Raw genomic sequence first — 26583 nt, forward strand, 5'->3', positions numbered from 1 at the left:
CCTAGCTTACAAACATTCCTATTTCAAGCATCTTTTTGGCCCTTGTCCCTATCACTCCTCCTCAAACTTCACCTGTTTTTTTGTGAATTTTCATATTTTGTTGTGGCTATTCTGAAGAACAGCTTTCTTCCAAAAATTGCCCAGTGAGCCCACCTAACTTGTGAGCTGGGCTGACTGACCAGCCCCAGCAGCCTGTAACCCTCAGGAAATGGAAAAATAAGGTGAAGCTCATTGTCCCTCGGTCACTGATCACAACCCCAGCTGTGATAACTTATGATGACTTAGTCCTGGGCCTAGTCCAAGAAATCTGATTTAGGACTGGATTGCTCTGGATTGCTCTGAAATTCAGGTGTGTTTCTCCCTCTCTCCTGTCTCAAAACACTAGCTTTTGCTTTAGCTAAATTATTTTACTCAGTGCTTTTAAATGCTGAAAATGTAAAACATGGGTGCTTCCCTGCATAAGGTGGTCATGCTGGATCCAGTCCCTCTAATAATAATTATTATTATTATTACTCTCTGAAATTAATATTAAATGGGAACATAATCTCTCTATCAAAATAAGCATATCTGAGACTTTAATAAAGCTGGATTTCTATAATCCATGTGCTGGCCATTGTGGAATATAGTAGTCTAATTAAGCTGTGCTTTGCACCTTTCTACTCTTTTGTGTCAATCTCATACCAAGCTCTGGATTAATTTGACTGTTTACATGCTGTAAATCCCACAGGGGGTTTTCCTTTTGTGGAACTTTGATGTTAATGCAAACGAGCCAGTGAGTCCTGAAAAGTGAAGGCTGTTTAATTTTTTTGAGATACCACAACATGGTGGTTTTGTTGGTTAAAGCAGTTATTTTATTTGAAAAACTTAGGAAAACTTGCAGCTGTAACATGGTAGCTCAGAGACTCCCGCTTTAATGAGAGGCATGCAGATGTCTGTTATTCAAAGCATGAGATAATCATCAGTGTCTGAACAAATTCAAACTGATATCAGCTTTTACTCATTTTATTATGCAATTTCCTCTTACTCCATCTGTCATTTATATTATAAAAAGGAGATGTGTTTATAAAATAGAGGATTTACATGCTTCCTGGAAATAAAACTTCAATAACCAGACCATGGCATCTGGTTTCCACAACCATTGATAAGAACCATTGTGATCTCTTTCTTAATGCAGGCATGATCCAAAGCACATTAAAATGTCCTTGGAGTCCAGCTTATTCCCACTGAACCCTCAAAGCCACTGCAGTGTAAATAGTGGCCCCACAGTATTTCCCCTTATAGCTCTAATAACTGCATTCTGATCCTTCTGTCTTGTATCCAAAAATGTGCCTGTATATGAAGCTTTAGAGATGCATGAGTAGTGTAATTAAGTTGCCTAGCAGGAACCCCTCACAGCATTTTTCACGTCTAGAAAAGGAAATTATGGTATGATGCAATTTTTCATGTCCTGAAGAAGTTCAAAGGGAAGAAAACCAAGACGCATTAATGAAACACTTTGGTGTTACCAAGGCTTCTTCTGCTGCTTCCCATGTCATTGTTGCCAGTGTATTACTTAGTGCGGGCTGCATATGAGGGAGAGAGAGCCTAGAAATGAAGGAACGTCCATTAAACCCATTCTTCCCCCTGTAATGCTTTAAATCTTCCGATACCGTCTCAATAGCTGCAAATACCCAGCCCATTTCTGTGCTGAAGGACCCTGAAACATAACCAGACACAGGCACAGGACAGCCCTGGGTCCTCATCCTGCTGGCAGGGTGGACGGGGGATGTTTTCACCCATCTCTGGACTGGAACATGGTCCTTGGGGCAGCATGAGGCTGCTGCAGGGGGTTAAAGTTCACCAACGGCCTCAGTGATAACAAAGACTCGATTCTCTGCTGGAAGTTCAAGACAGAAAAGGGGGAAGGCAGGGAAGAAAAAGAGAGTGTGTTGTTAGGAGCAGTTCATTCATTAATAAACTTCTGGGGGAGGACAAGTGGGACCTGGCTGTGCTTTGGTGTTCTGCTTTGAGACCAAGCGTCTTCCTCTTCCATTACAAAGATCTAAGGCTTATTGTTTAATGCAGTAATAAATATTGCATTGAAATAATTGGCAAAGTAATGCCAATAAATAATGCATTTCTCCCAGGAGTTTAGGTGAAAATCTAACGCAGCCCCTGCACACATCACAACATTCGCTGTAATTGGTCGCACAACTATTGTTCCTCATCAGCACTGTTTTCTCTGGCTTGGCTTTAATGCAGTGATTTGACCTAATTTTTCTCTGAGTGTCAAATGGCTACCCTTAGTTTCACAAGGCAGAGATCAGGGCTGCCCACCAAGCACATCCCATCCTGGCACAGCCCACAGACTGCTGCCTTTCAGGAAAGGTGCTGCTGTGCTCCACATCCACAAGTGGATTGTGATAATCTCCTTGACTATAAAGTTGATGCCAAGGAGCAGCATTAACTCTTCTTTTTCTGGTAAGGTGAGGAAGGAGACCACAAAAAAACTTTTCGAATCTTTCTCTTCTGACATAAGCATTCCATTTGCCCTCCGATGAATGCAATATTCTCCCCAGGAGCTGAAATAAATTTTACTTTATAATGATGTCATACTTTTGCTACTCTTTGTCTCTACCTTCTTGCATCTGTATTAAATCAGTCACACTGGCTGACCTGTAATGGGTCACCTAAGATCTTCGTGCACAGAAACTGAAGCAAAATAGTTTTATTAAAATAAAAAAGAAAGGTTAAGGCAAGCAACCTTGTGATGATTTTCTTTTACTGAGGGGAAAAAAGAGTTTTCATGACTCTGCTAAGGGAATGTCTTAAGCATTTCATTTCTTGCTGATGAGCAGCAGCACCTGTGGCTGATACCACCTCCCCATTCAAGGATGGAGTCAGCCTGCCTCTGGACACCTCCACCTTGGAATGTCATAGCCATCTAGTTTCCCATCTGCTGTAACAGCTGGGAAAGACAAGTGAAAACTGAGTAAGTACAAGGGGACATAGAAATCCCTCTTATCTTCCACAGGTTCTGCATATAGTCAGCCCAATATAGTCTCCAATGTCCCTAGACATGGAAATATCTATGAAATGCAGGAATAATGTTGGCTGTTAAATACAAGGGCTTTATTTGCCCCATGAAAACTGAGCTGCAGTAACCCCATGGAAGGCACTTTATCTGTCACAAATACAAAACATTTTGATTTTCCCTGACCTTCTCTTGTCTCTCTCCCATTGCTATGAGGTGAATTGTTCCTGCAGGCATCTTGCTCCTACCTTCTGATTTAAAGTGGTCTTTTAGTAATACACCATGCCACCTTTCTCTCCTCCCATCAAAAAGCATCAGTATTCTGGGTCTACCTGTAAAACCACCATCTGTCAGAGGAAAGAGGTGTGGCTGCAGGATCTGTAACCTAGGCAGTGATAACAGGTAAAGGGCTGACCCTGATTTCAAATGCTGGAGGAAGAAAATCATGCATAGCATTCACCAAAGCAAAATGGTTTCTTAAAACTAGCAAGCTTCCAACTGAGGCAATTCCAGCCCAGAGAACCCTTCAGAAGAGAATACAAATACATATTTCTCTGTCCCCACTTTTCATGGGCCCTGCTGGAAGAATTCCATTGATGTTCATTTGCAGCATTCAGCTTCTGCATTTGAGAGGCATTTTGACTGACAGAGAAAAGCAAAAAGAGACAGATGTACTCACTGGGGAAGACTTATATATAATTGAACATGTAAACATTTGCAAACCACTGTTATTTTTTACAATTGTATGAATAACATTTCCCTTGACTTGTGCTCATAGGCCTGTCAGGAGTTATGTAAAGCTGGGTACATAGCAGCTGCCCCTGATTCACTGCACCACAGGCTCTCGGCATGCAGTGAGTCACTGGTGGTGTTTTGTGCACCCACCCCTGCTTCGAGGTACTGCATCAGGGCAAGGGGGGGTGCATCACTACAAGGGGGTGTCAAAGGCACATTTTGCCATGGCTCTGTGGAGCTAAAGACTTTCTGCTGCAAACTGTCTGCCTAACTCCTTTTTATGATGTGAGGGGTTAATAAAGGAAGTTGTTTATGTTCTTACACCCCTCTGCCTATGGAAAATACTCCAAACAAACTGAATTAGTGTCAGCTGAGTGACAGGTCCTGATAGAGAGTTCTCAGAAGGCATCTTGTGGGGCAGTTTGTAAGGATTCAGAAAACATTTGCCTTGCCCAAATTTGCAAAGGACTTTTTTAGTGCCTGATATATAGTAGATCTATTAGATTATTTTCAGCAGCATATTTTCAGTACTACTGCTTGCTGGAAGGAGTTTCCACAAAAATGAGATTTGGAGGAATTTTCACACCCCTCCCACCCCAGTCAGAGTAAATGAGTTCTGAGTTTTGATAATGCTCTTTGTGAGTACAGGGGCTATGCTCAAAAGGAATATTGCAAGGAGAACACCCTTCTTACCCTGGGAGTTAAGCTCTCTTCAGTGGCATACATCGCTCACCATGGCAATGGGAATTGAATTTTCTACTCTCTGAGCTCTCCTGGATACTTAAACCAGCATCATGTAATACTATTGTGGCCGGTGTCATTGCACCACTGAAAACTAAATGAATGAATAAATTAGAGCCCTGGCGTTTGGGATTGCTGAATTGCATCCAAGCTTTTTATTGCAGCCATGAGCTCCTTTTGCGCTGACAGACAGAATGATGCTTATTAGGCAGTTAGGCAGATCATTGTAACCAGCTAACGTGAGAAGGACAGTAGCAGGGCAATACATCAGAGAACTGAGACAGGATTATCTCTTAAGAAACCCTTTCCAACACCAATTGCCTTTTGACTGCTGGGCCCCTTCTTAAAACACAACAGTTTATTCTTCCTTATTGATGCAAGTAATCTAAGTTTATGGCTCCTGTCAAAATCTTTTCCTCCTTGGCCTTTTAACTGCCTTGAATATAGAAGCTATTTCCATCTTCTCAAAAGTTTGTGCTCCTTCAGCTTTCAGCTTTCATCCTGCTCCTTTTTTGTATTTCTCTGAATATCCCTCAATGTCACATTTGCAGCACTCAGTTTCCTCTTTTGTCTCATTTCTGTGCAGTTGTCTCCAAGGCTTTTTCTCAGCCCCATTTACTGTGATTCTCCACAGCCACTCTCAGCTGTGGGCGGCACTGCAGGTCCCCGCAGCTCTGCCCACCTCTTCAGGACTTGGTCAGGTGCCAGAGCTCTGTTTAGACACCCTTTGTTACCTTGATGTGTCCATATTAGGCTCCCAACCTGTTTGTGTGTGCATGGAGGGTTCCAAACAGGTTTGATTATTTGCTCAGTATGAATTACTGGTACTTGAGAGGGAGTGGGCCTTTGCCCTTGGCATGGCACTTACACTATCCATCAGTATGCCAACTTGGAGAGTTAATACCAGCAGAATAATAACCCTGTGAAAAGTTGTGATTTTTTTCTGGCTGGTGTGGCTCCCTGAACTGGTTGATGTTAGCTTGAAATTGCATGAGGAAAAAGGGAGAAAGGGAGTAAGAAGATGCAGTTGGGAATGTGTAAATGTGTCTAACTATTCTTTTCAGAAATGGCACGACATAGTATCCTCTGTGATATGAAATTTATCCCAAAGTCATATTTTGTGGCCCATTAACCAGTATGGGAGCAGGCTGCTGTGGGGAGGAGGAGCAGTCCTGTTGGGTACCCCTTGTGTTGCCACCTGTGCCTGTTAGGGGTGCACTGTGCGTGGTGAGCTGGAGCACCTGGAGTTCAACCCAGGCAAAGAGAATCCCAGCTGCTCAGCTCTCCACGTGGCCACGGCAAGTGGCATTGAACACCTCCTGAAGGCAGTGGTAAGCTGTCCTGCTCCAGAGGAGGCTGCTGTGCCTGGAGATGCCATTGGTGTTTGTTGTGCTGCTTGTTCTCACAGTGTCGTGTTTGTGTGGTGGGGAACGAGAGGCAAGCTGAGTCTTTTTCTCCTCAGTGGAAATGAAAGGTCAGTGTGATGGGACACAAGATTGTCATGTAGTATTGGGAGGCAACCTTGCTTTAATGTGTATGTATACACAAAAAAATTATTGTAGGAGAGCTCTTAAGTGCAGATGTATTTTCCTGGTGAGACAGAGATACAAGCCTCCATTTAAGTGCACCCCTGAAATCACACCAGAGCAAGCCATTTGGCTGTGGAACAGTTGCCCCAGGAAAGCCATAAACCTTTATTGCTTGGAGACCTTTGAAATTGGACTGGACACACCGTGGTGTTCAGCACAGATTAAAGCAGTGTGCTTCAGGGAGCAAAGAACAGCAGACTACCTCAGGAAATGAACCACCCCTTGGGAGCAGGGGACTGGATGCAAATTGTACGTTTCCATCTCCAGTTTTTGCAAATCTGCTGCATGTTAGACTCAGAGACCTGAAACACAGTCATCTGCTGCAGAGTACAGTGGCACAATCTTTGGTTTTAGTTATCTTAAATTGGATTAAGTATCACTTCCAAACTCTCATTTCTGACTCAGTGTTGTTCCTTGTCTTCAGGAAGCAAAAAAGTGCTTATTTTCTACAAAGCAGCCATGTAAATGCTTGTGGCAATATCCTGTCGGGACAGGTGAGGAAGAAGTGATGATGGGAATATTGTGAGCAGAAGGGTGCAGACAGGCAGGAGGAAGCCTTTCAAACCATCCCTCTTGACATCCTCAAGAGCAGGTGGGAAGATGGCCTTATTCTGGTTCCTGTTGTTGATCTGGTTGAAGTTACCCTGACACTGCCAGCAGGTTTTTCAGGTGGGAATATCCAGACTGTGGACACCCCAACCTTGTCTTGATCAGGTTTTATGTAAAGGCTGTTTCCACAATCATCTTAACCAAAACTAGCAGACACTTACACTTTAAAGTTTAGTTGTTGTTTCTGCCTGAAAACTGCAAAATGTTTCTCATATTTAATTTATGCTTATTTCATTTTTTAAAAGGAAACAAAATGTAAATAATGAGTTAGAGTATCGAATCTTCAAGTGACACTTTTGCACGGTTTTCCAGGGGCATGTTGTTCCCAAATGAGGCAGGTAGGTGCTGAGATTATCATAAGTGGAGGGGTGCAGAAATGGAAAAGATACTGTGGATGTTGCTCATTCCTGGAAACACAGGATTTGTCTGCCAGTTGGATTATACCTGTTTATCACATCCTCTGGCCATTCCCTATGGCTCCTGTCAGAGAAACACTTAGCGGTATCTCAGCCTCTTCAGATCACAGCTGGATCTGCTGGGTTAAATGGCTAATTGAAGGTGAGTGCTTCAGTGTGCATTAGTCAAACCCTGTAGTTAAAATGGCAGATAATTTCCTTGTAGCTGCATGCAAAGGAAAATGTCTCTGTTTCTCTTGTTGGATGCCATCCCCAGAGCCAGCTATGAAGGGCTGCTGATTTAACTGCATAGTCTAGCAGGGCTCTAACTTAACTGTAGCTAAGGTATTCGTACTACACAGACTTTTATCTATGCACTCATTCCACATTTGTGTTGAGCCACATGGGGATATTGAAGATGCTGTAGACCTAGAAGTCTGCTGGAATCTCAGACTGTGTAATTCACTGTGGCCATTGAGACACGAGCTAAAGAGATGTGTCATATAGTGAATATATTGCTGCACTGGTGCCAGGAGCTGAACCTTCAGGCTTCTGCAGCCCAAATCACAGTCTGTGAAAGTAGCTGTACCCACTCCTCCAGGATCAAGGGCTGTGGTGAGCTATGCCCTTGGAAAAGTTGGGTTTGTTTATTTGCTTGCTGCTGCAATTTTTAAATCTTTTTAACACCTTCTCTCAAGGTCTCAAAGCAGCACACAGAGGCAAGAAATCCCAGTGCCTTTTGGAACTATTATCCTGTCTTCCTTATGTAGGGAAAAGAAGGCTTCAAGAGGCAATATGAGTAACACAGTGGTTGCACAGAAGTCCCTGGTAGGGACAGAAGTTGGCTGTAACCTTTGGGATCCCCCAGGTTTCTGTAGTGATCTTGGTAATGTTTCTCAGTCATTATAGTTGCAGCTTTTGCCTTTAAAAAGTAGTACCACGTCAGTTAAAGGCAAAAATAAAGCAGTCCACCAGGACCTTATCTATGTATGTTCAACCCCATGTCTCTGCTGAGTTGCTCACATTGCTCTTTAAATCCTAACAGCAGAGAGATGGTCAGAGCTGTTTTGCTCTCCTCCATAGCCTTGACCTGAGCACTAGCAGTGTCTGGAAGTTGCACCAGAAAGGCAGTGCAGACAGGGTGAAATGTGCTCCTTGAACCTTGACCCTTTCTGCTTCCTTACTGTGAAAAGCCTACAACCGAATATTCATTCATTTGTATTCAACCTGGCTGTTCTGCTTTCAGACCTCCTTTCTTGTCTGCAGCTGACAGGATGTCACGAGGAAGTGACATGGCAGTGACACTCCATATGTCATGGTCCACTTCTATTCGAACTTGATTTTTATCTAGTAATGAATCAAGCCACAGGAGTCCAGTCTGGGAAAAAAGTGTCCCAAGGAAGCAAGCTGAAGCTAGAAAGTTTTTCAGTTCATTTGGAAATAGGAATGCATTACAATGCGCTTTTCCCCTCCACAGCAGACCCCGGTATTCTCTCAAGGTAGACTGGGTACAAAAGGGATTTTGCATTATTTATTAGTGTGCCTCTGTCAGACGTAATGAGGGCTATAAAGTATGTAAGAGTTTATAATTGGCTATCTGCAAGAAGTAATCCTAAGGGGGCTGTGTAAGGACCTAATAAATTATGCTTCATTATAGTAGTTATGCCAAGGATATTAGAAAATTGTTTTTGGTTGGAGGAAGAAAAATAAGAAGAAGCAGAAAACGAAAACTCTTCGTTACTTCCCAGACCCACTGCTGTCAAAGATTTTACAGTCTGAGGGAAAATTTCAGTATTTCTCTTTAAAATTCCTGATGTGTTCAAGATGCTAAATAAGCAGTTGCCAAGATACTAGTACAAATAATGCATAAATGGAGTTTATCTAAATTGTTTTATTAATAAACTTCACTGAATTCTCCCATGCAGTTAAGCAGGAATCCCAATTCCCCATTATCCACCATTGGCACATCAGCTTTCAGAAATGAAACTTTTATCTCTTCCTCTCAGGGGGACAAGAATGCTTGCCCTGCCCCCTCCTCCTTCCTGGAATCTAATTATTGTTCAGATAATTCAAAACAAGAATTCTGTGGCAGTAAAAGAGACAGGAGGAGAAAAAAAAAGATGAATCGCTGGTCCTGGAAGCTGTGATGGTATCATTTTAAAATGAATACTTACATTTTAGAAAAGCCAGGAGTAAAGGGATCTCCATGTTTCTGACTTAGTTATAGGGCTTTTCTAATGCTTTTGGATACAATTTTGGTTACAATAGAGGTGCCTCTGGAGAACATAAGTTAGACAAGGAAAAGTCTTGTCAGATCCAGGAGGGAGGGAATATCCCTTCCTTTAAAGCAGTTGCTGGGTATTATTCTAGTTTTAAATAGAAAGTCAAAGGACGACAGGGTTTCTCCCATGATAAAATATACTTGCTTTTGAACAATTTCCAGCAGTGAAAATTACTCATGCTTTTGTGTATTAAGTGTAATACTTTCACAAGTCTAAAAATATATCCTACAACCCTTATGAGACCATGGTTTCTCCAGTCCCTGTCCAAGCCATAAAGGGAGCTCATGTTTTGAAATGCTTTAGCAGACCAGTGTTCTGTATGGACAGCATTGTGTGGAAAGCAGGAGGCAGCTGCTGGGACCTGGAGCAGCAGAAGGATTGCAGCCTTTGTAAGTAGCTCAGCTCAGCCTGCACACCAAAAGCTGCACTCCAGCTTCAGTCAGGGGCTGTTTGCTGAATACATAACTCTGTCAAACAGCTTTGGCTTAGGATCTCTTGCAGGCGGTTTTATTTGCACCACAGAAATCATAGGATGCTCTATTGATATCTGAGATATAAATTGTGGGGACTCAAGCAGGAACCAGTGGCACAAGTGGCCAAGCTTAGGAGCTGGACAAGTCACAGAAGTTCTAAAAGAAGAATGCAAACAATAGTCAGTGTAGGAGGAGAGTTGAAAATAAGGCGCTTTACCTCCTTGAAGACTTTATAAATGGTCTAAGTACCATCGTTAGTGGCTCCTGCAGCCATCTAACACTCACCTCATAGCCTGCTCATTTTCTGCTTCATTTTTTTTTCTTAAATTCTCTCTCAATCCTTTTAGGAGGTCCAGCCAATGCTGATATTGCTCCTTAGCATTCTCTATTCCTAGGTCCAAATAAAAATTCATGTCTTGTATCTAGGAATTGCATGCTCCATTCACTAAGTATTAATCCATTAAGCCAATGATCTTGTAAATTGGAGCAGAACTATTGAGTGCTGGCGATGGTATCAGAGCATTGATTGGTTTTTACCAAGGACAGCCCTTATAGTGAAGAGTTTCTAGAAGAGCCTTCCACTGCTCATAAAGCATTATTTCTAAAAAGTTTTTAGGAAGAAGGGACAAAGATGAGCTCCAAGAGTCACAAAGTTCATTTTAGGGTTTTGCTAGTTGGTATTATCACACCCTTCAAGGTCTTCATTTAATTTAACTCTCCTTTTGGGTTCTCTCCATTGAAAGCAACAAGTTTGATTCATTTTTCGCCTGCTGTCATAATATTCTGGCATGGCTTTTTGTTTTTTGAAGGAAAAATTCCAACAGACTGTGAAGCCAGCAGCCACAGAAATCCTCTGGGATGGAGAAAGAGGCTGTGTGGAATGGCCAGTTCTAGCAGGGAAATAAAGGAATAAATTGGGCCAGGTTAATTTGTTATAGAGAAAGGTGGTGCAAAGAGGGAAGAAAATAAAACGGTTTCTCAGAGCCCCAGCAGGGGTTTAGCAGAGTCCACGGTTTAAGGGGTGAGCTGGAATTGCCACAGGAAGATACTGGTTAGATAATGTGAAAAGCTTCTGTAGCAGACATAGAGCCACAAGAACAGAATCTCTTAAAAGGTAGTGGGATCTCCATTGTGAGGGGACAGATTCAACAAACAGATCTTCTGGAAGGTACAAGTAGAGCTTATCCTGACTTTGAGGCTGAAAGATGATTTAAATAACTTCTTCATGTCCCTTCCAGCCCTAGTTTATTAACTGAACTTTACTGAACTAATTTCAAAATTATTTCAAAGGTGGGCTCATGAGAAGGGAGAAGCACACACTTCTACTCAATTCTTCCCTCTCGCACACTGGTTTGCTTTAACAGAAAGAGTCAGGTTTGTTTGAGATGTTAGTAAGGTTGTCCATATGGATTCTCTCTGAAGAGGATAAGTGACAGTGCCAAATTTTTTCTGAGCTGCAGATGTGCAATATATTTGTAACAAACTGCAGCTCCTATCCAAAATCATATTTATCACATTTTGTGGCAAGCTGAAAAATGGGATCTATTTGAGGAAAATTGACTTGATAGAGTAGTTCTTCCCTTGGCAAATTGGGTCAGTTATTGAGTTTGAATGCCTTTGCATAGGAGTAACAGAAAAAGCTGTATTTTTATTTGTTTTTACAAATAGTTTTTTTTTTTCTTGGATATGTCTCATGATGCAAGCTTTTCAGCATGTGAAAATCATGCAGAACAAAACAGACAGTCTAACAGTATGAAACAGTATTTTGAGTGTCACACAGTTCTAACTGGAGCTGTGTTGAATCTTACTGTCCCCCTTACTGAAAACAAAGTAGCTGAGAATGGGGTAATAGTTGGTTTTAGTTTAATTGAGGAAGCCATACGAACAATCGATTTCACATGGAGTCTATTATTGCTTAGATTTAGCTCCATTTCCTTTGATTTCCCACTGTAATTCAGCACAAAGGCAAACAGCACTGAATGCACCTTTGTTCATGCATAGATTAATTCATGTGCTTAGCTGCTTGCTCTGCAAGTAGCCTTGTGAATGTAAAGGGTATTTAAAAAGCTGCTAAAAAATGCTGCAGCTACAGCAGCAAACAGTAAATGAAACTGACCTCTTCTCCACCAGCTCCCCTGTATTTTACAGGACTTTGCTGGCTGAGCATTATCCATCAGCAGTGGATACACTGTACAGATAGAGATGCAGTTGATGGTTGCAGGCCTGTGTATCAACTATGCTGCTGGTGTGAACATTTTTGCAGAGTAGAAAACTTAAACCTGTGAAGCACCAGTGAGAAAAGCATAAAATGAAAAGTGATTCTCAGCTGTGCTTGGTGACTGCCACTGACTTTTACAACATTATTTATCTTACTCTATTTCCTATCTAGAGAAGTGATTTCCAAACTCATTTCATTTGAGGGGTCTTAGAGACTATCCAGTAGAAATGCGGAGCCATTCAGTTTTTATTGCAGGTATAGATTTCCTAGTAGCATGTATGAACTTCCTTGGAAAGTACCCTGTGGTTTGCCAGAGGGCCTGCAGAGGTGTGTACTGAAAATATAACTTTAAAGTCTTGAGTATAGCTGACGTTTTACTGAGATGTGCAGTGGTTGATCTTCTATTAATCCATGGACAGCTCAAGTGAAATAAAATTAATCAAAAAAACCCAACTTTTAAACAGGTTAAAAGCCTGGTATGCAGTACTCCCCCACTGGACAGGCTTTGCATCCATTCCAGTTTCCCTGTGACTTTGGGAATATGCCACCAAAGTGAAGGAACTGGCTGGACATGTTTTGTTTCTTTATTCATCATCGACAAAGAATTGATTTTTAATAAATTAGTGAACTAATAGACATGAAAAAGCAATTATTTTGTTTAATCCATGACTGAATATTTCCAGAAGCAGCAGAATCACTGGAGTAGTGCTCAAGAGAGAGGGTGTTGCAGACTTAGTCCTTAATCTAAATGGATTTTCTTGAAAAGATATGGGGATGCCTGTCCATTTATCCATTTTTGTGCTTAGGCACCTTCACTGATGCAGGATATATCTCCTTCATTCCCTCCTTACAGTCTTTTATGAGATCAATTCACATACTGGGAACTGATGGGAAATCCTTTTTCAGAGCTTCTGAAAAGTTCTGTCTAGTTTTGGCCAGTCTCTGTTTGCTATTGAAATTCATATTAATGAAAACGAGTATGCCTTATCTACTATGACTACATGGAGAGTTATACATTTTGGGAAGTTAGTTATTAAACTACCTTTTATTAATTACATTGTGTTTCTAATGGAATAATTTCTATTTAAATACATTATGCCATATGCCATATGCTGATCTAGACTCTTTGAACTGTCAAGCATTTGATTCTGAGTCACAAAACGACGGGGTGAGCACACAGATGGGTTGTCACATAAAGAAGTCTCATGGCATGTGATAAGGCTCAGGATTTTTTTTTTTTTTTTTTTTTTTTTGCCATAAAGCTTATAATGTACAAGCATTTATCATGGCTTGCCAAACAGAAATGAGCTGACAGTTAAACTCCAGAGTGTTTTCTGGAGCTCTTCAAGCGTTTCAGTTCCACTCTGCATACTCACTCTGCCTTTAACTGGACCATGTCACATCCTTTTCAGAACAATTGGTGTCAATCATTTTATTGTGTGACAGACTCTGGGAGAAATGACACAGAGACTTGCCAAAGCTAGTTCTGATTGGTAGCAATTGAGGCAGACCAAGGCCATTTTGAAGCAGCAACTTTTTCCATACAAATTGTTTTCTTTTAAAGTCAAGCATACAGGTTTACACTCAGGAGAAACAGTTTTTCCTTCAATCTTTTCCTTAGTCCTTAAAATTCAGGTAATTTTCCATAAAGGAAGAGAATTGATGACAGGAATTGAGATATTTGCATCTTCAGGGCAGAATAAGGGCAAAAGGATAGAAGATAAAGAAAAGTGTAAGTAACTTTGGGCTGGGTTCATACACTTTTTAAAGGTGTTTACAGCACAGCTATTTTCCCTTGAGGTAGGTTTCTAAGCTCATATTAAGATCAATAGATATCCAGGGTGGAAGTCATTAGGCTAAATCTAGATGCCTTGCACTGTTAGAGATACCCTAGGGTCTGCAAAATCTTTGTGTGGGCTGGCAGGTATGACAGAGGACTTAGGGGAGCCTTGCACTGCTCTGGAGAGGCAGCTAAAGGAGCAAGATACTGAACAGCAATTAAATTGGCAGAAGGTGACATATTTGGGAGGCTAAATCCCACTCTGGGTGTGTACTGCCAGTGGAGCACAATTCAAGTCACTGACCTACAAGTGCCTAGTGCCATATGAGATGCCTTTGGCTATTCCACCTCCAACAGCTAATCCAGATGCATTGGCTTTCCCTGCTGCCTCTTTGTCCTGTCTACCAGTCCCATGTGAATGTCTTTGCTGTCTTAAGAGTTATGTGAGCTTAGATGTGTCCTAGTCACAGACCTATGTTTATGCATTCTTTAGGATGAGAAAAAATATCTTCTAGACTCCCCTGATTGTACTGACAAAGATCTTAACTCAAATTGCCACTGCAGAGGCATCTGCACAGGTTTGATGTGCCCTGTGTCACCTGAGGCACCTAGAAAGGAAGCATCTCTGGGTGGGAAAATTTCCCTCTCTGAGCCTGAAGCACCTCTGTAGTAATGAGCACACCACCTTTGATCAAATGAAAAACAAAGTGAAATGATGTTTCACCTGTCAGCAAACTCCCATCTGCACCCTCCATTGCCCCATGCTCTGTCATGGTGAAAGTGAGGGCTGTGACTCTCCCATGACACAGCACTTTGCTGGCTGGATGCTGTCACATATTTGTAATACCTTTTTTAAGTTTCCTCTGCCACTGGCCCCACTTTCTAAGAGCTCCAGTAGGCAGGTGGCATTTCCTCACTGTGCCTGTTTGCTGAGGTTGGGAGCCAAGCAGGTGCCAGGCAGTGCATGCTCACGGAGTGGAGTAACCCAAAGTAACACAAAAAGTCTCAGGAAAGGTATGGGGCTTGACAGTCAGAAAAAGGGGGGCTAAGTCAAATGGTGTGAATTAAAACCTGGAGCTCAGAACCAGAAGAGAAAGGGTGGTGGGATTTTGCCCTTGGCAGAAAACCCTATTTCCATCACTTTCAAGATTAAGCAGTGTTATTGGAGGCAAGATCTGCAAGCTGAAGGTTGTAGCATTTTATTCCTTGTGGTTTGTGCTGTTCTTATGCTTCATTTTGCTTTGTGTGTTAACAGTCCCTCTAATGTCCTGCTGCAGAAAGGCTGTGTCAGAAACATCTTGACCTTGAGTGAAACCCTGAACTAACTTGCTGTCTCCCATGTCATGACCCTTGAAGGAGGAATGGGAGGAAATTTGGTGCAGCATAGAATTATTTCTCTGTTTGTACTCCCACTGCCTGGACACTGGGATGAGGGATTCCCTTACTGAATTCATTCATATTTGTGAATTCACAGGATTGTACCCTCTCTCAAATGAGGCACATTAAGCTCAGGCTCAATAAAGAGCCAGTCAAATGTCCTATGTTTAGTGATTACTAACTGAAGATAGAACTTTTGCCCAAAGTGTTGATCTTGTGTTTAATCCTAATAAAAGCCCATTTCAGCTCCATGTCTGGGTCTCCTGAGGGGCAGATACTAACAGCAATGGAAGGGATTGGTGTGATAACGTTTCTCTAACAGAAAAACAACAGAGGGACCAAAGAACAAAGTGATGGTGCTGAGAGAAGGTAGACATGTAACCCTAAAGAAGGGGTGTTGTGGGTGAAATGCTGGGAGGGGCCAGTATAAAGACACTGTCCCTCACTGACTGCATTGAGGCTGGACTCCCCTGGGCATGGGAGCCAGGCTGCCTGCAGCTGGCACAGCCTTGCTCCCTTGTTTCTTCTCTTGGGTCCTGCTGTTCTGCCCAGGTTCTGGAGTTTGTCGTAATCTGTTCTGATACTCTTCTATCACTTCATTGCTGCTTGGTATCAGCTCCCGGAGGGTTCTTTGAACAGGGACTTCAGAAGCTGTGTCTACTGGAGTATTTCACATCCCAGTTTTTAACCAGTTCTTCTTTAAGCACATTGTTGGCTAAGGTGTGTCTGAAAGCAACAGACAACTTCACATGCCAGCTCCATTTTACTTTCACACTCTGGAGTCCCTTTTGTAGGAGGTAAATGCTTTAAAATCATCACAGAAAGGTGAGTTTTTAAATCACAAGAAACAAAGTCCATGCTGCATCTAAAAATTGGTTCTGTTTTGCTTGCTGAGATTACTGTACCTTCAAGTAACAGATGGGAATGTGAAAACTTTCTATCATCCTTGAACATTCAGGCTGGCTAATACAGAAAAATGTGAAAGGAAGAATCATCATTAAAATGGTCTTGAAAGCGATGACTTCCAAATTATTGTCTGTCAGCTTCTCCATATGGCCTGAATATCTGTCAGATGAATAGTATACATTAGAAATTTCTTACAAAACAAACAAAAAAAAGTTTTCTTTTTGGTCAGATCTGAAAATAAAAGGAGAGAAAGTAGATAACGGGGGAAAGAAAAGAGGAAGATATTTCTCACTAAAAAGTGACTGTACAAAGAGAAACCTTCAGTTCTGGTTTTATTTTTCTTTGCAGTACATATATCAAGTCTGGCCCATTCCTTTTATTTTTCTAAATGAAAATACAAATTGGATTTTTACAGTGACAAGGCCCACTGAAGGGCTCCTTCCTTCTTCAGAGGCTTCCCAGGGTCCCTGTTACAGCAGTGCAGACTCCTCTAACTGCTGGGCAAGGAGGCCTTTATGGTGCCCAGCAGCCTCTTTCACTGCATTCATAGGGTATAACTGTCTGGAGCTGAGGATATACAAAAAATGAATGCATGTAAAAAGCTCTTAACAAGCCCATAATCAAGGAAAGCCACCAAGGGTTCAGTTACCATTTTAAAGTGCATTTTGTAACAGCAAGACTCTGAGTCCAAAGCTAAGTGCCATCACCACCTGTCTTTATTCATCAAACTGATGGCTTTCATCATCAAACTTAGCTGAATCATGTGCCTAGATTCACCCTAGGCAAGGGAGAAGGAAGGAGAATATGGAAGGTTTGGCTTTATTTAACAGACTTTTGGGGGATGCAATCATCAATGGACTAACAAAATAACCAAGAATGAGCCATTTAGCTATCGGGGAACACTGTGCCCTCAACAAGTGAGAGGAAGAGCTGTAAAACAGGACTTTCAGCTAGGAATGGTCAGGACAGTTACAATTAATTCATGATCTGATGTCTGTATGGATTGTTTAAGGCACATCAGGTCCTTGAGTGGAGGCTCCCACTGAAGCCACAGCAGCAATCTGAGAACAGCCCACCACAGGGATTAACAAGTTTCCTTTGTTGTACACTGGCTTTTGCTGATAGGTCTTGGTGTTTATGAGTGCAGTCATTTTGCCCACAGCAAAATCTGGTTAATGTCTCTTGGTTTGTTAATCCTTCTCTATTTATTGTTCAAGACTTGCTCATATCCAGGATATTCTTGAAGATATTAACGGTGCTTAATATTTTACCTCTTGGAGTAAGCTGTTTGCTGCATGCCGCAAATCATTTCTTTATCACTTCAAAGATGAGACCTAGATCTGTGCCAAGCCACTAATGTAATTACTGTCCCTTCCCTGCTGCATCCACCATATGCAGAACCTGTTATATGTAATTATTTTCAATCACAAACACCACTCCAGACAGACAGGATCATCTTTCAAGTGCTAAGTGTTACTAAAATATGATCATGCATTATACTCACAGCAAGAGTGACAGGGAAGGCAGTCTGGAAGGGACAAGGATTGTTTAATATTAAGGCATCCACTGTCTGACCCCCTGGTTTGCAGTTTTACAACCTGTAGGTCTGGGCAGCTCCTCACTTAGCCATGTAGGCTTTTTGAAGGGATCCATCATTCTGCATGGACCACGCAAAGAGCCTAGGGGCTGTCTGGGACCCTCTTAAATACTGAAGCCAAGGTCTTAATTCCAGCTTTGGATTGCCAAGGCTGGTTGTGCTCAGTCAGCCCTGCATGTCTCTCCCCATGCCTTGCTAGCACGTTGAGCCAGATGCAGCATTCACAATAGCAGTGCTTCACAGAGTAAGGCAAGGAGCCTGTTTCATTCCCAAATATGGAACCTCTCCAGAAAAGCTGGTCTCTGACAGTGCCAACACCTCCACTGGTACATTGTACATAATCTAAAAAAGCTGCCAAATGCCACCAGCACCTCCACTTGCTGATTCACCCCATCCCACTGACTGGGTCCCTCACACCTCGAGGCTGCAGCCCCTTTTGTGAATGTGCCATTTAGGGATCTGCACATCTCCCTCCCCTTTCAATTTCTTTTCATGACTGTAGTGGATAATGGAAGATGACAGAGGGTGATAATTACAGCAGATTGTTGGTTTTGGTTTTCTTCCTTTTAAAAAAAATGTTATAGGCATCCTAAGCATTTTAAGCAGCTGTAAAGATGGGTGTGGTATCCTGGGTAGCATAGCTGGCTAAATGCAATAACTGTAGAGCAGGCCAGAGAGTGACTTTTGAGCTAAACTAGTAACTGCTCTTTACTGAAGCTGCAAAATTAGCTAAATGATTTCCACGGGGTTTGCAGCCCTTGGATTCAACTCAGATCTTTCACTGAATGTTGCAGCTGTTCAGCAGGATCTACATCCTCTGTGATTAAATAAATTGACTGTGAGCGTGTATGAATTATTAGTGGTAATGGTATGCAGCCTTTTTGCTTTTGCAGGATCTGATCCACTCAGTTGCCTACAAACAGGGATGTGTTGATTAGAAGGGAAGGAAGGGACTGAGGAGCTTTTGTCCGAGTCTATTAAGACCACAGGCTTTGAGGCACACTCCACAGTTTCAATGCATAAAATAAGGGAGCCCAAATGCCAGTTGTCAACTGCAGTGCCCATGCAGACCAAGGCAGCATCAGCCCTGTTGAAATCCTGTAGAATCCTGCTGAAAGCAATGGGACATGACACACACATGCTCACAGATATAAATATACCTCAGGGCATAAAGCAAAGCTTGTGAAACTTTTTCTTGCTGACTAGCCGGCTCTAAATCTTTGTGGAAATCTTATGCTGATGGCAAATCCCTAAGCCTGGCCTGAACCTTGCCTGCAAGAAGTACTGGAGGACACAAGTGTTTTGTCAAGACACAAATCCACAGCAGGTGCATATGCACCACAAAAGGGAACTGTCTGAAGGTCAGTCAAACCAGCTGAAAACCAGAGATATCAAGGACCTGTCAGAGCAACAGCTTCAAGTCTTGTGACCAGTGGGTACCTGTGACAAAAAAAAAAAAAAAATTATATAAGCCTTTTTGCCAGATGGAAACTCCTGGCACCCTGTTGGTCTCTGAAAGGTGCTCACACAAAGAAGTGTGTGAGCTTGCCCATGGCTTTATACCTTGTCCTTTGCACATAAGCATGCTTATGTATAAAGCACCACTCATGCTTTGGGATCATGTGGCAGCACCAGCAATAGGCAGCAGTTTCGCATTTGATCTCATCATCCCAGGCAGTGCAGGCTGTGGGAGGAAAAGAAGCTGCACTGCTTGCTGACTGGTACTTCACAAGTGAAACGCAGTGCTGATAAAGCCCCTACCCAGCTGGAGAGCCAGCTGTCACTGGGATAGGAAGGCTTTCTGACATAGTTTTCCCTTATTTGGTTTATCTCTTAATAGGAGGCACAGCTAATGGTGAGGCTCAGTGGTGGCTGCGGTGGGCTGGTTGTTAGACAGTGTTGGAATGGCTTTAAGGGCCAGCATCCATGTGTGAGCTCCTTTGGGGCAATTCAACATTACAGTATATTGCATTGCTAAGGAATTTTTGACTGAACCCCAGAATTTATTTTCACTGAAACTGGGCTTTGGACTTACAGATATGAGTGTACAGAAATGGAAAAAGAGAGGGCTGAATAGGGAAGGAGATAAATTGCCAAGGTTTGTGATCACTGATCCACTGTAGAATCAGAAAGAGTGAACAGGTACTCATGTTTGGAAAAGGATGAGATGTGTTTGGAGAGTGGCAGTGGAAAGTGCAGTGAGCAATACTCGTGGGAAAAAAACCCAAACAACAACCTGTTGCTGCAACAAAACCTAAAGAGAGCTGAAAACAAACAGTCTGTGAATGCAATGGGCGCTAGACACTCTTGCCACCTGAGGAGAATAATTGGCAAGGGCTGAGTAAGAGCTTGTTCTGGGTTTGGAGGAGCAGCATTGTTATGCTAATAGTCCTTTCACTTGCCTGCAGTGCTGCTGTTTCGCTCTCCTGGAAGAACTGGGCAGAAGGCTTTCCCAGGACCTGTTTGTGGGGAAGGGCTGGCCGCAGTTTAATCTGGTCCAAGGCAGTCGAGTGCAAGCCTGCGGTCCCTCCAACCCCCTGCATACATCTCTCTGCCCTCGAGGTCCCGCAGACAGTCTGTTCAAGTGCACAAGTTGGTTGCAAACAGCCCAGCCTGGGCAGTTCACTTTGGGCAGAGCTGCTCCTGAGCTGTGGCTGGGCTGGCACTGGGCACCACGAGCAGTGTGGGAAGGGGTCAGAACCACAGCAGGACTGGCTGGGGCTGCCACAGTGTACTGGTCTGTGAAGCTGACTCTGGCATCTAGGGTGATCGTCCTCCCTTCCCCAGCCATTCTCATAATCAGTGGTGATGTTCCTCCTTGCCTTATGGAGTCCTGTCCCTTCCTAGCACACCACCCATGATGTCTGTGCTTCACAACACCTTTTTTGCTTTACCAGTTCAAGAGACAATCAGCAGGGGCTTTTTTGAGAGTCTTAAGCTGTCTTTAGCAAAAGTAGACCCAGTTTTGGCCTAAATTCTCTTGTCTGAGAAACATCCTTTCTGAGAATTTAATTAGAACTGATTCTCATTTACATGGATTCTACCAGCTGCCCTTAGCTCTATGGCCCTAGGGGAAAAAAAAAAAGAAATGATACTGTGAAAGATATTAGTGAGGACATTAGAAGCAACCATACCCAGATCATGCAAAGTTCTGAAAATACCTAGCATTCACATGTCCTTAATTGCTTTTCTCCTGTCACAGCTGTTGGGTGAATGCTCCATCTGAGAGTGGGCTGCCTCAGGGGTTCTTTTTCATTATGTGATGTATATATGGAGACAGGAGCAGGCAATGACTGCTCAACAAGGGAAGGAAGTAGGCTTAAGCAGCAAGAAGAAAATTGAACTTAGTGGAGGAAGATCCAGGAAGCTAATATTTGGCTTAAACAGGGTCAGGCATGCTTGGAGGAGCAGCAGAGAAGCTGCTGAGCTGTTTTGCTAACAGCCAAGATGTTAAGAGCATTAAACATCTTTTGAAGAAAGATGAGATACCACTTCTGGACTTCAGGGCCTTGTTCAGTTGTGTCTTTGAGCAAATCAAGATCATAATAAAATGATTTCCATATCTTACAGGAACATCAGCAATATGAGAAGCTTAGGAATCTTGAGAACTGAAACAGTAGAAAGGAATGGCAAGTTCCAGGCCCTGAGCCGTCATCCCTCTCAGGACTCCTGTTAGACTGGTGTGATGTCCACTGTGATTCTGTCACAACACCCAGGGCTTTTCTGCCCTGGGAGCACAGCAGCAGAAGTGCTTTGCCATGGAGCACTGCTCCTTATTGTCAGGAGAGGAGGAGTAAGATTATGTGAGGTCAAGAGGTATGCCCAAAGGCAGCAAGTGACAGCTGTAGGGCTTGAAATCTTGTGCTCAACGGAGCAGGTAAAAGGCACCCCTGCAAACCTTGGGTTTGCTTGGCTTTACAGCCTGTGAAGTGTCAGGTGCTTCTGGCCCATTATCTACACAGTGCTTTGTTTCCAATCTCATAAATAAGATCTGATGCAAAGGAGGCAACATTTAAATGTTGTAACGTACATTGAAATGTTCTCTCTAGGCTGTCTGTGCAAAATGCTTTGCCAGCTACATCGGCCTTTTGGCAGCTGCTGCAGTGACAGCTGAGAATGCAATATGATAAAAATGCCACTTCTGCAAAACAGTCATGGTGCATGGGCACATTGCTGATTCCCTGTAATGTCTTGTGAAGGGACAGGATTTGCCAAAACATGTCTGTTTGGGGCAGCATGAGGCCTGGAGAAAGCAAATTGTCTTGTGAATGTTAAACCAAGTATGATAACATGCAAATTGCTCATGACCTCAGTTGCTTCCACTGAATGAATCAGGAAAACTTTGTGGAATGTGTACCTGTGGTATGCATTGATCAAGTGGTATGAAACCATTACTCCCTTGCTTTTGAAAGAGTGAAAAACAAAGCAAAATGGCAACAGGTTAGCACAACTGTCAGTTTTCCTGATGGAACCTAGATGGACCCTGATTGATTTTTGTTTAAATTAATCAGAAGCAATCAGCTTGTAAATGCTGGCATTAACACACTTCTATTAAACCACATATTGTGTATTCCAAACTGCATATTAAGCCATTCTGAAGTGTAGAAGAGGAGTCTAAAAGCTCTCAGATAAAAGATTCAGAAGCTGAGTGTGGCTTCTGATGCTGAACTGCTCAGACTGGCTCCATCCCACAGACCACCTCTAAAGCACTGCAGCAGAAGGCATCAGTCCAAATGGTTTTCATCTATTTTTAGAAGAAGAGACTTCTTTTTCTCTGGGATTTCCAAATTGCAGTTTGACACTTTGATTCCCAAGTGGCAGCCTGTGTTTAAGCTAATGGCAATTGCTTGTATAAACTTTTATTTCCTTTTCTCTCCACAGGTTTGTTGATCGGCTCTGGTTGTGCCCTCTATCCTCTTGGCTGGGACAGTGAAGAAGTCAGACAAACCTGTGGTAACCTTTCCAACCAGTTTGAATTGGGTGAGTCATCACCAGAGCATCTCAGCCACATTAGACTCTTCTATGTGTTGGCCATAAAAGCAAACTAGGATTTTAAAAGCACAGGCTTGGGGAAGCAACCTACCAGTGTGTGGTAGGCTAATCATATTGAATAATTCTGGAACGGTGCTGAGGCAGGGGATTTCAGATGGATCTCTGGAAATATTTTTCAAAAGAACATTATAAAAGAAAATGTATGTATATATGTATGTATGGATGCATATTTTAAGAAATAAATCAGATTTAATGGTCTTGCAATATGGGAGCTAACACTCCTGGAGGTCTTGACAGGGTAGACAGAGGCATCCCATCACAGCTCAGGTCAAGGTAATTCTCCATGGGTGCAATTGGCTGTCTTTGAATTCTGGGATGTTTATGGCCTTCTAGCACAAGCCTAGAGTGTATTTGTATGTTACTCACATCCTAGGGAAGCTGGCAAATAATACTTGCACCCTCTGTTTGCCTTCTCCCAAACAAGCTACTTGTCTTACTGCTGCTGACTGCACTGCACCTGGAATGAGAGCCAGGGGTGCAGCCACACCGGGCTCACACCTGCTTTCTCTGCAGGGGCTCTAGAAAACAAGGGAACAGCAGAGACCTGAGGATAAAGCAATTATGGAGGATCAGGATCTGATATTTGAATGCATGTTGAATGAATTTTTTAGCTGGAAGGATCAATGCAATTGCTAATCCCTTGTCTATAAGGTCCCTGTGCCGCTTGAGGAAGAGGGGGATCTGCAATCCTCCTGAAGGAGTAGGAGAGACTGAGCACCTTGACTCCCCACAGACTTGAGAGATTCTGCTCTTAAACATACAGAGCTCCCCATTTCCAGCTCTGGCAAGCTGAACCTTAGTTAAGCATAGAAATTCTTTACATAGGTGTGCGTGCAGGACTTGTGAAGGGCCTGACAGTAATCCCAGTGTAAGGAATAGTAGATAAAAATGGTCTAATGGGTTAAAAACAAGCCTGCTGCATCATCTCATGATTTTACACTGATGTTCCTGTCAGATTTCAGGATAAGAAGATTTGTTTCCATCTCAGAGGTATTTCTTGTCAAGGTGTGCAATAGAATTGAGGTTGACAGTTTAAAAATTAATGCTTTGGGAGAGATGCTCCAGACCACTCCCCCTGTAGAATTCCTGTGGTGTTTTGAGTGCATTTGATCTGGTAGGGGACCAGAAATTCTCATAACCACTATTAGCACCTATCACTACAGTGCCACTGATGTCTTATCAGCAACCACATATGGCGTTGCTCAGGGGATGTGTAATGTACTGTAGAAGCTTTACCTTGTTATTCTGAACTCTAATATCCTTCTGTGCTGTTGGTATTAAATTTACTCCTCAGCAAAGTATAAAAAGTTCCTGCAAATTTTTTATTCACCTAATAATAGAAAGATTTAAACACAGAGGAGAAAGAGCAATAAGAACAGAAATGTGTAGTTAACTACCAGAAAAAAAAAATATGTTCCAGAACTTAGATTCCCTGCTCCATGGCAAGATGTGTCAAAGGATGTAGTAGAAAGACCAGGAAAAACTCTGTAGTAACTGTTGCAGAGCAGATTCAGGTTCATCCCTGCCCATGGCCAATCCTGTGTGGGAGCCTGAAGTAGTTCCTGGCCAGCCCATTGAGCAGTGCACCCTTTGAAAGGCCAGCTTGCACCTCACTGGTGCACGCTGGTTCCTGCTCTTCCATGCCAAGCATGTGAGCAACTCTGCTTCTGGGGCTCCAGCTTGTGTCCATGTTTGTTCCCAGGTGCAGAAGAGTGTTACCTTCCAGGTTATTTCTCTGCAGAGTCACAGAAGGTGAGCGTTGTGACAGTGTGAGCTCTTCAAAGCACTTGAGCAGTTACAAGCAGTTACCCCTAAACACTGTCCACAGTCAGAGCAGTCTCCAAGACCACCTTCACTGTCTCAGTCTTGACTCATGAGTCAGATACTTGCATAAATTGAGTTACTCTGCCTTAAAAGTCAGTGAAGAGACCAATGTGAAAAATATCATCTGGCAGCTTTCCTTCCAGGTACGCATAAGGACCGTGAGAAGCCTTGCATTAACAGTGAAGTCTCTCTGTGTTTCCTAGAGCTGGAGCACACAGCCCCTCTGTGACACATGCCTAGACTTGACAGCAGGGCTGGTCTCACTGATCTGCTGCAGTCGTATGTCAACACATTAATTAACAGATCATAATGAGAGCTGAAATTTGCTGCAGTGATTTCTGCTAGGCAGCCCTGCCACTAAACATCTCCTTTCCACGTACATTGGCAGTGAACTTAAATGCTTGGCTATGATTTTTTTTTTTTACTTAATGTCAGTGTCTGTTTGATGGTATGTTATCAAAACCATCTGTAAAGAAGAGGTACTGTCCGAGGGCCATTTAATAACCACGCTGCTAGTCTTTCATAAATACCTCTTGGTTGGTGATAACCCCAGCCCTCTAGGTCTCTTCTGAATCATTAGGGACTGGCATACTCATTATAGCCTACAGGCCAAAAATGATGTTTCAAAGACTTAATCTTACTAAGTCTCAAGACAAATTTAAGTAATTATTACTTTAATTTGAATATTTAATTTGATTAAGCTGCAATGATATGCTTTCTGTTCCTGAGCCAGTGAAATGGGTTGTCTGAAAAACCACACTGCATTCAAAATTTGCTCTCAGAAAATCTGAGCTTCTGTGAGCCCTGCACTGGTTTGCTAATGGGAGAAAAGATGATGATGGGAGTGCTGGTCCTGCACCCCCTGCTGCTGTGGGTGCCAGTAAGGATGACACAGAGAGGATAATTCAGCTTGTGGTTGCTCTCAAAGGAGATGTGTTCACAGGAATGCTGATCAGCAGACAGCGTTCAGCCTCCTCTTCCAGGATGGCAGAGCAAGTGCTGCAGCCTGGGCTACAGGGAACATGTGTGTACAGTTGGGAGAGGGTCAAAGCTCAACAGGTTTGACCACAGAGCCAGCAAAGGTGGGGGTTCAGCACTGATGCTTGTTCTGGACTTAGAAAAAGTAAGGAGGAAAAATGGTAGAGGTTGAAGGTAGAAAATAAAAGCCAGGAGCTGCAATCTATATTGGAGGAGGATGAAGGAGAACAAGAGGCAGGTACAGATGAGGGACTGCAAGAACTCTCTTGAGAAGCAGCTGAATTGCGCACTGTGATATGTAATGTCAACCAGAAATATGCTAGAATAAATAATTAAATGAAAAATTTTGCTTAATGAAAACATGACAAACTCCTGCCCCCATAACATGCTCATAACTAGAGAGAATAAATAAATAGCAATGCTAAGAACCCAGAAAAGAAAAGGCTAATCTTTAGTGGGTGTGCCAGATAAGAAATGCCATGTCTTCAGGCACTCTGAAAAGGCATTAGACTAATAGGCACTGCAAATAGTGCTGAGATGGCCCATATTGTGAAGAGGGGACCCCTCCCTCCACCCCTGCCAAACACACACATTTCTGTGTAGATTCCAAAGTAGTATTTAAAAAGGCTGCAGGAAAAATAACTATGCCTCTAATTTAAGTGGGTTTGAGTATTCTTTTCCAGAAAACCTGAGCTGACAGTGTGAAATATCCAGCAGTTTACTGCTCTCTTTAAAAATTGATATTTATTTGGTTTTTATTAAGTGAACTATGTCCAAAGGATTCACTTAAACATTTATGTATTTAATTGGGCTATTTTTTTTCAATCAAATAAAAGTGGTTGTGTAGCTCCATCTCTGACAAAGAGGAATTATTCCTCAAATGAAGATACCCTGCTAAGGACAACTCCATTTGTTGATTAAATTACATTCAATAGATGAGCTGTTTTGCAAAGGGGGATGGGAAATTACCTCCATATACAGACACCATAAACACCTCCATAAAGAGGCTGCTGT

General features: G+C 42.6%; 1 protein-coding gene across 1 annotated transcript in view; it reads left to right on the top strand.

Annotated features, from left to right (window-relative positions):
- The window catches only part of LHFPL6 (LHFPL tetraspan subfamily member 6), a 135775-nt gene that overhangs the window by 99657 nt on the left and 9535 nt on the right, over positions 1 to 26583 (top strand). The window contains exon 3 of the mRNA XM_041407312.1: positions 22597 to 22695. Within this exon, the coding sequence (XP_041263246.1) occupies positions 22597 to 22695 (99 nt within the window). The remainder of the gene's footprint in view (positions 1 to 22596; positions 22696 to 26583) is intronic.

The sequence above is a fragment of the Onychostruthus taczanowskii genome, unplaced genomic scaffold (assembly GCF_017590055.1).
Source record: "Onychostruthus taczanowskii isolate IOZ18803 unplaced genomic scaffold, ASM1759005v1 scaffold26, whole genome shotgun sequence".
In the NCBI taxonomy this organism is placed as follows: Eukaryota; Metazoa; Chordata; class Aves; order Passeriformes; family Passeridae; genus Onychostruthus; species Onychostruthus taczanowskii.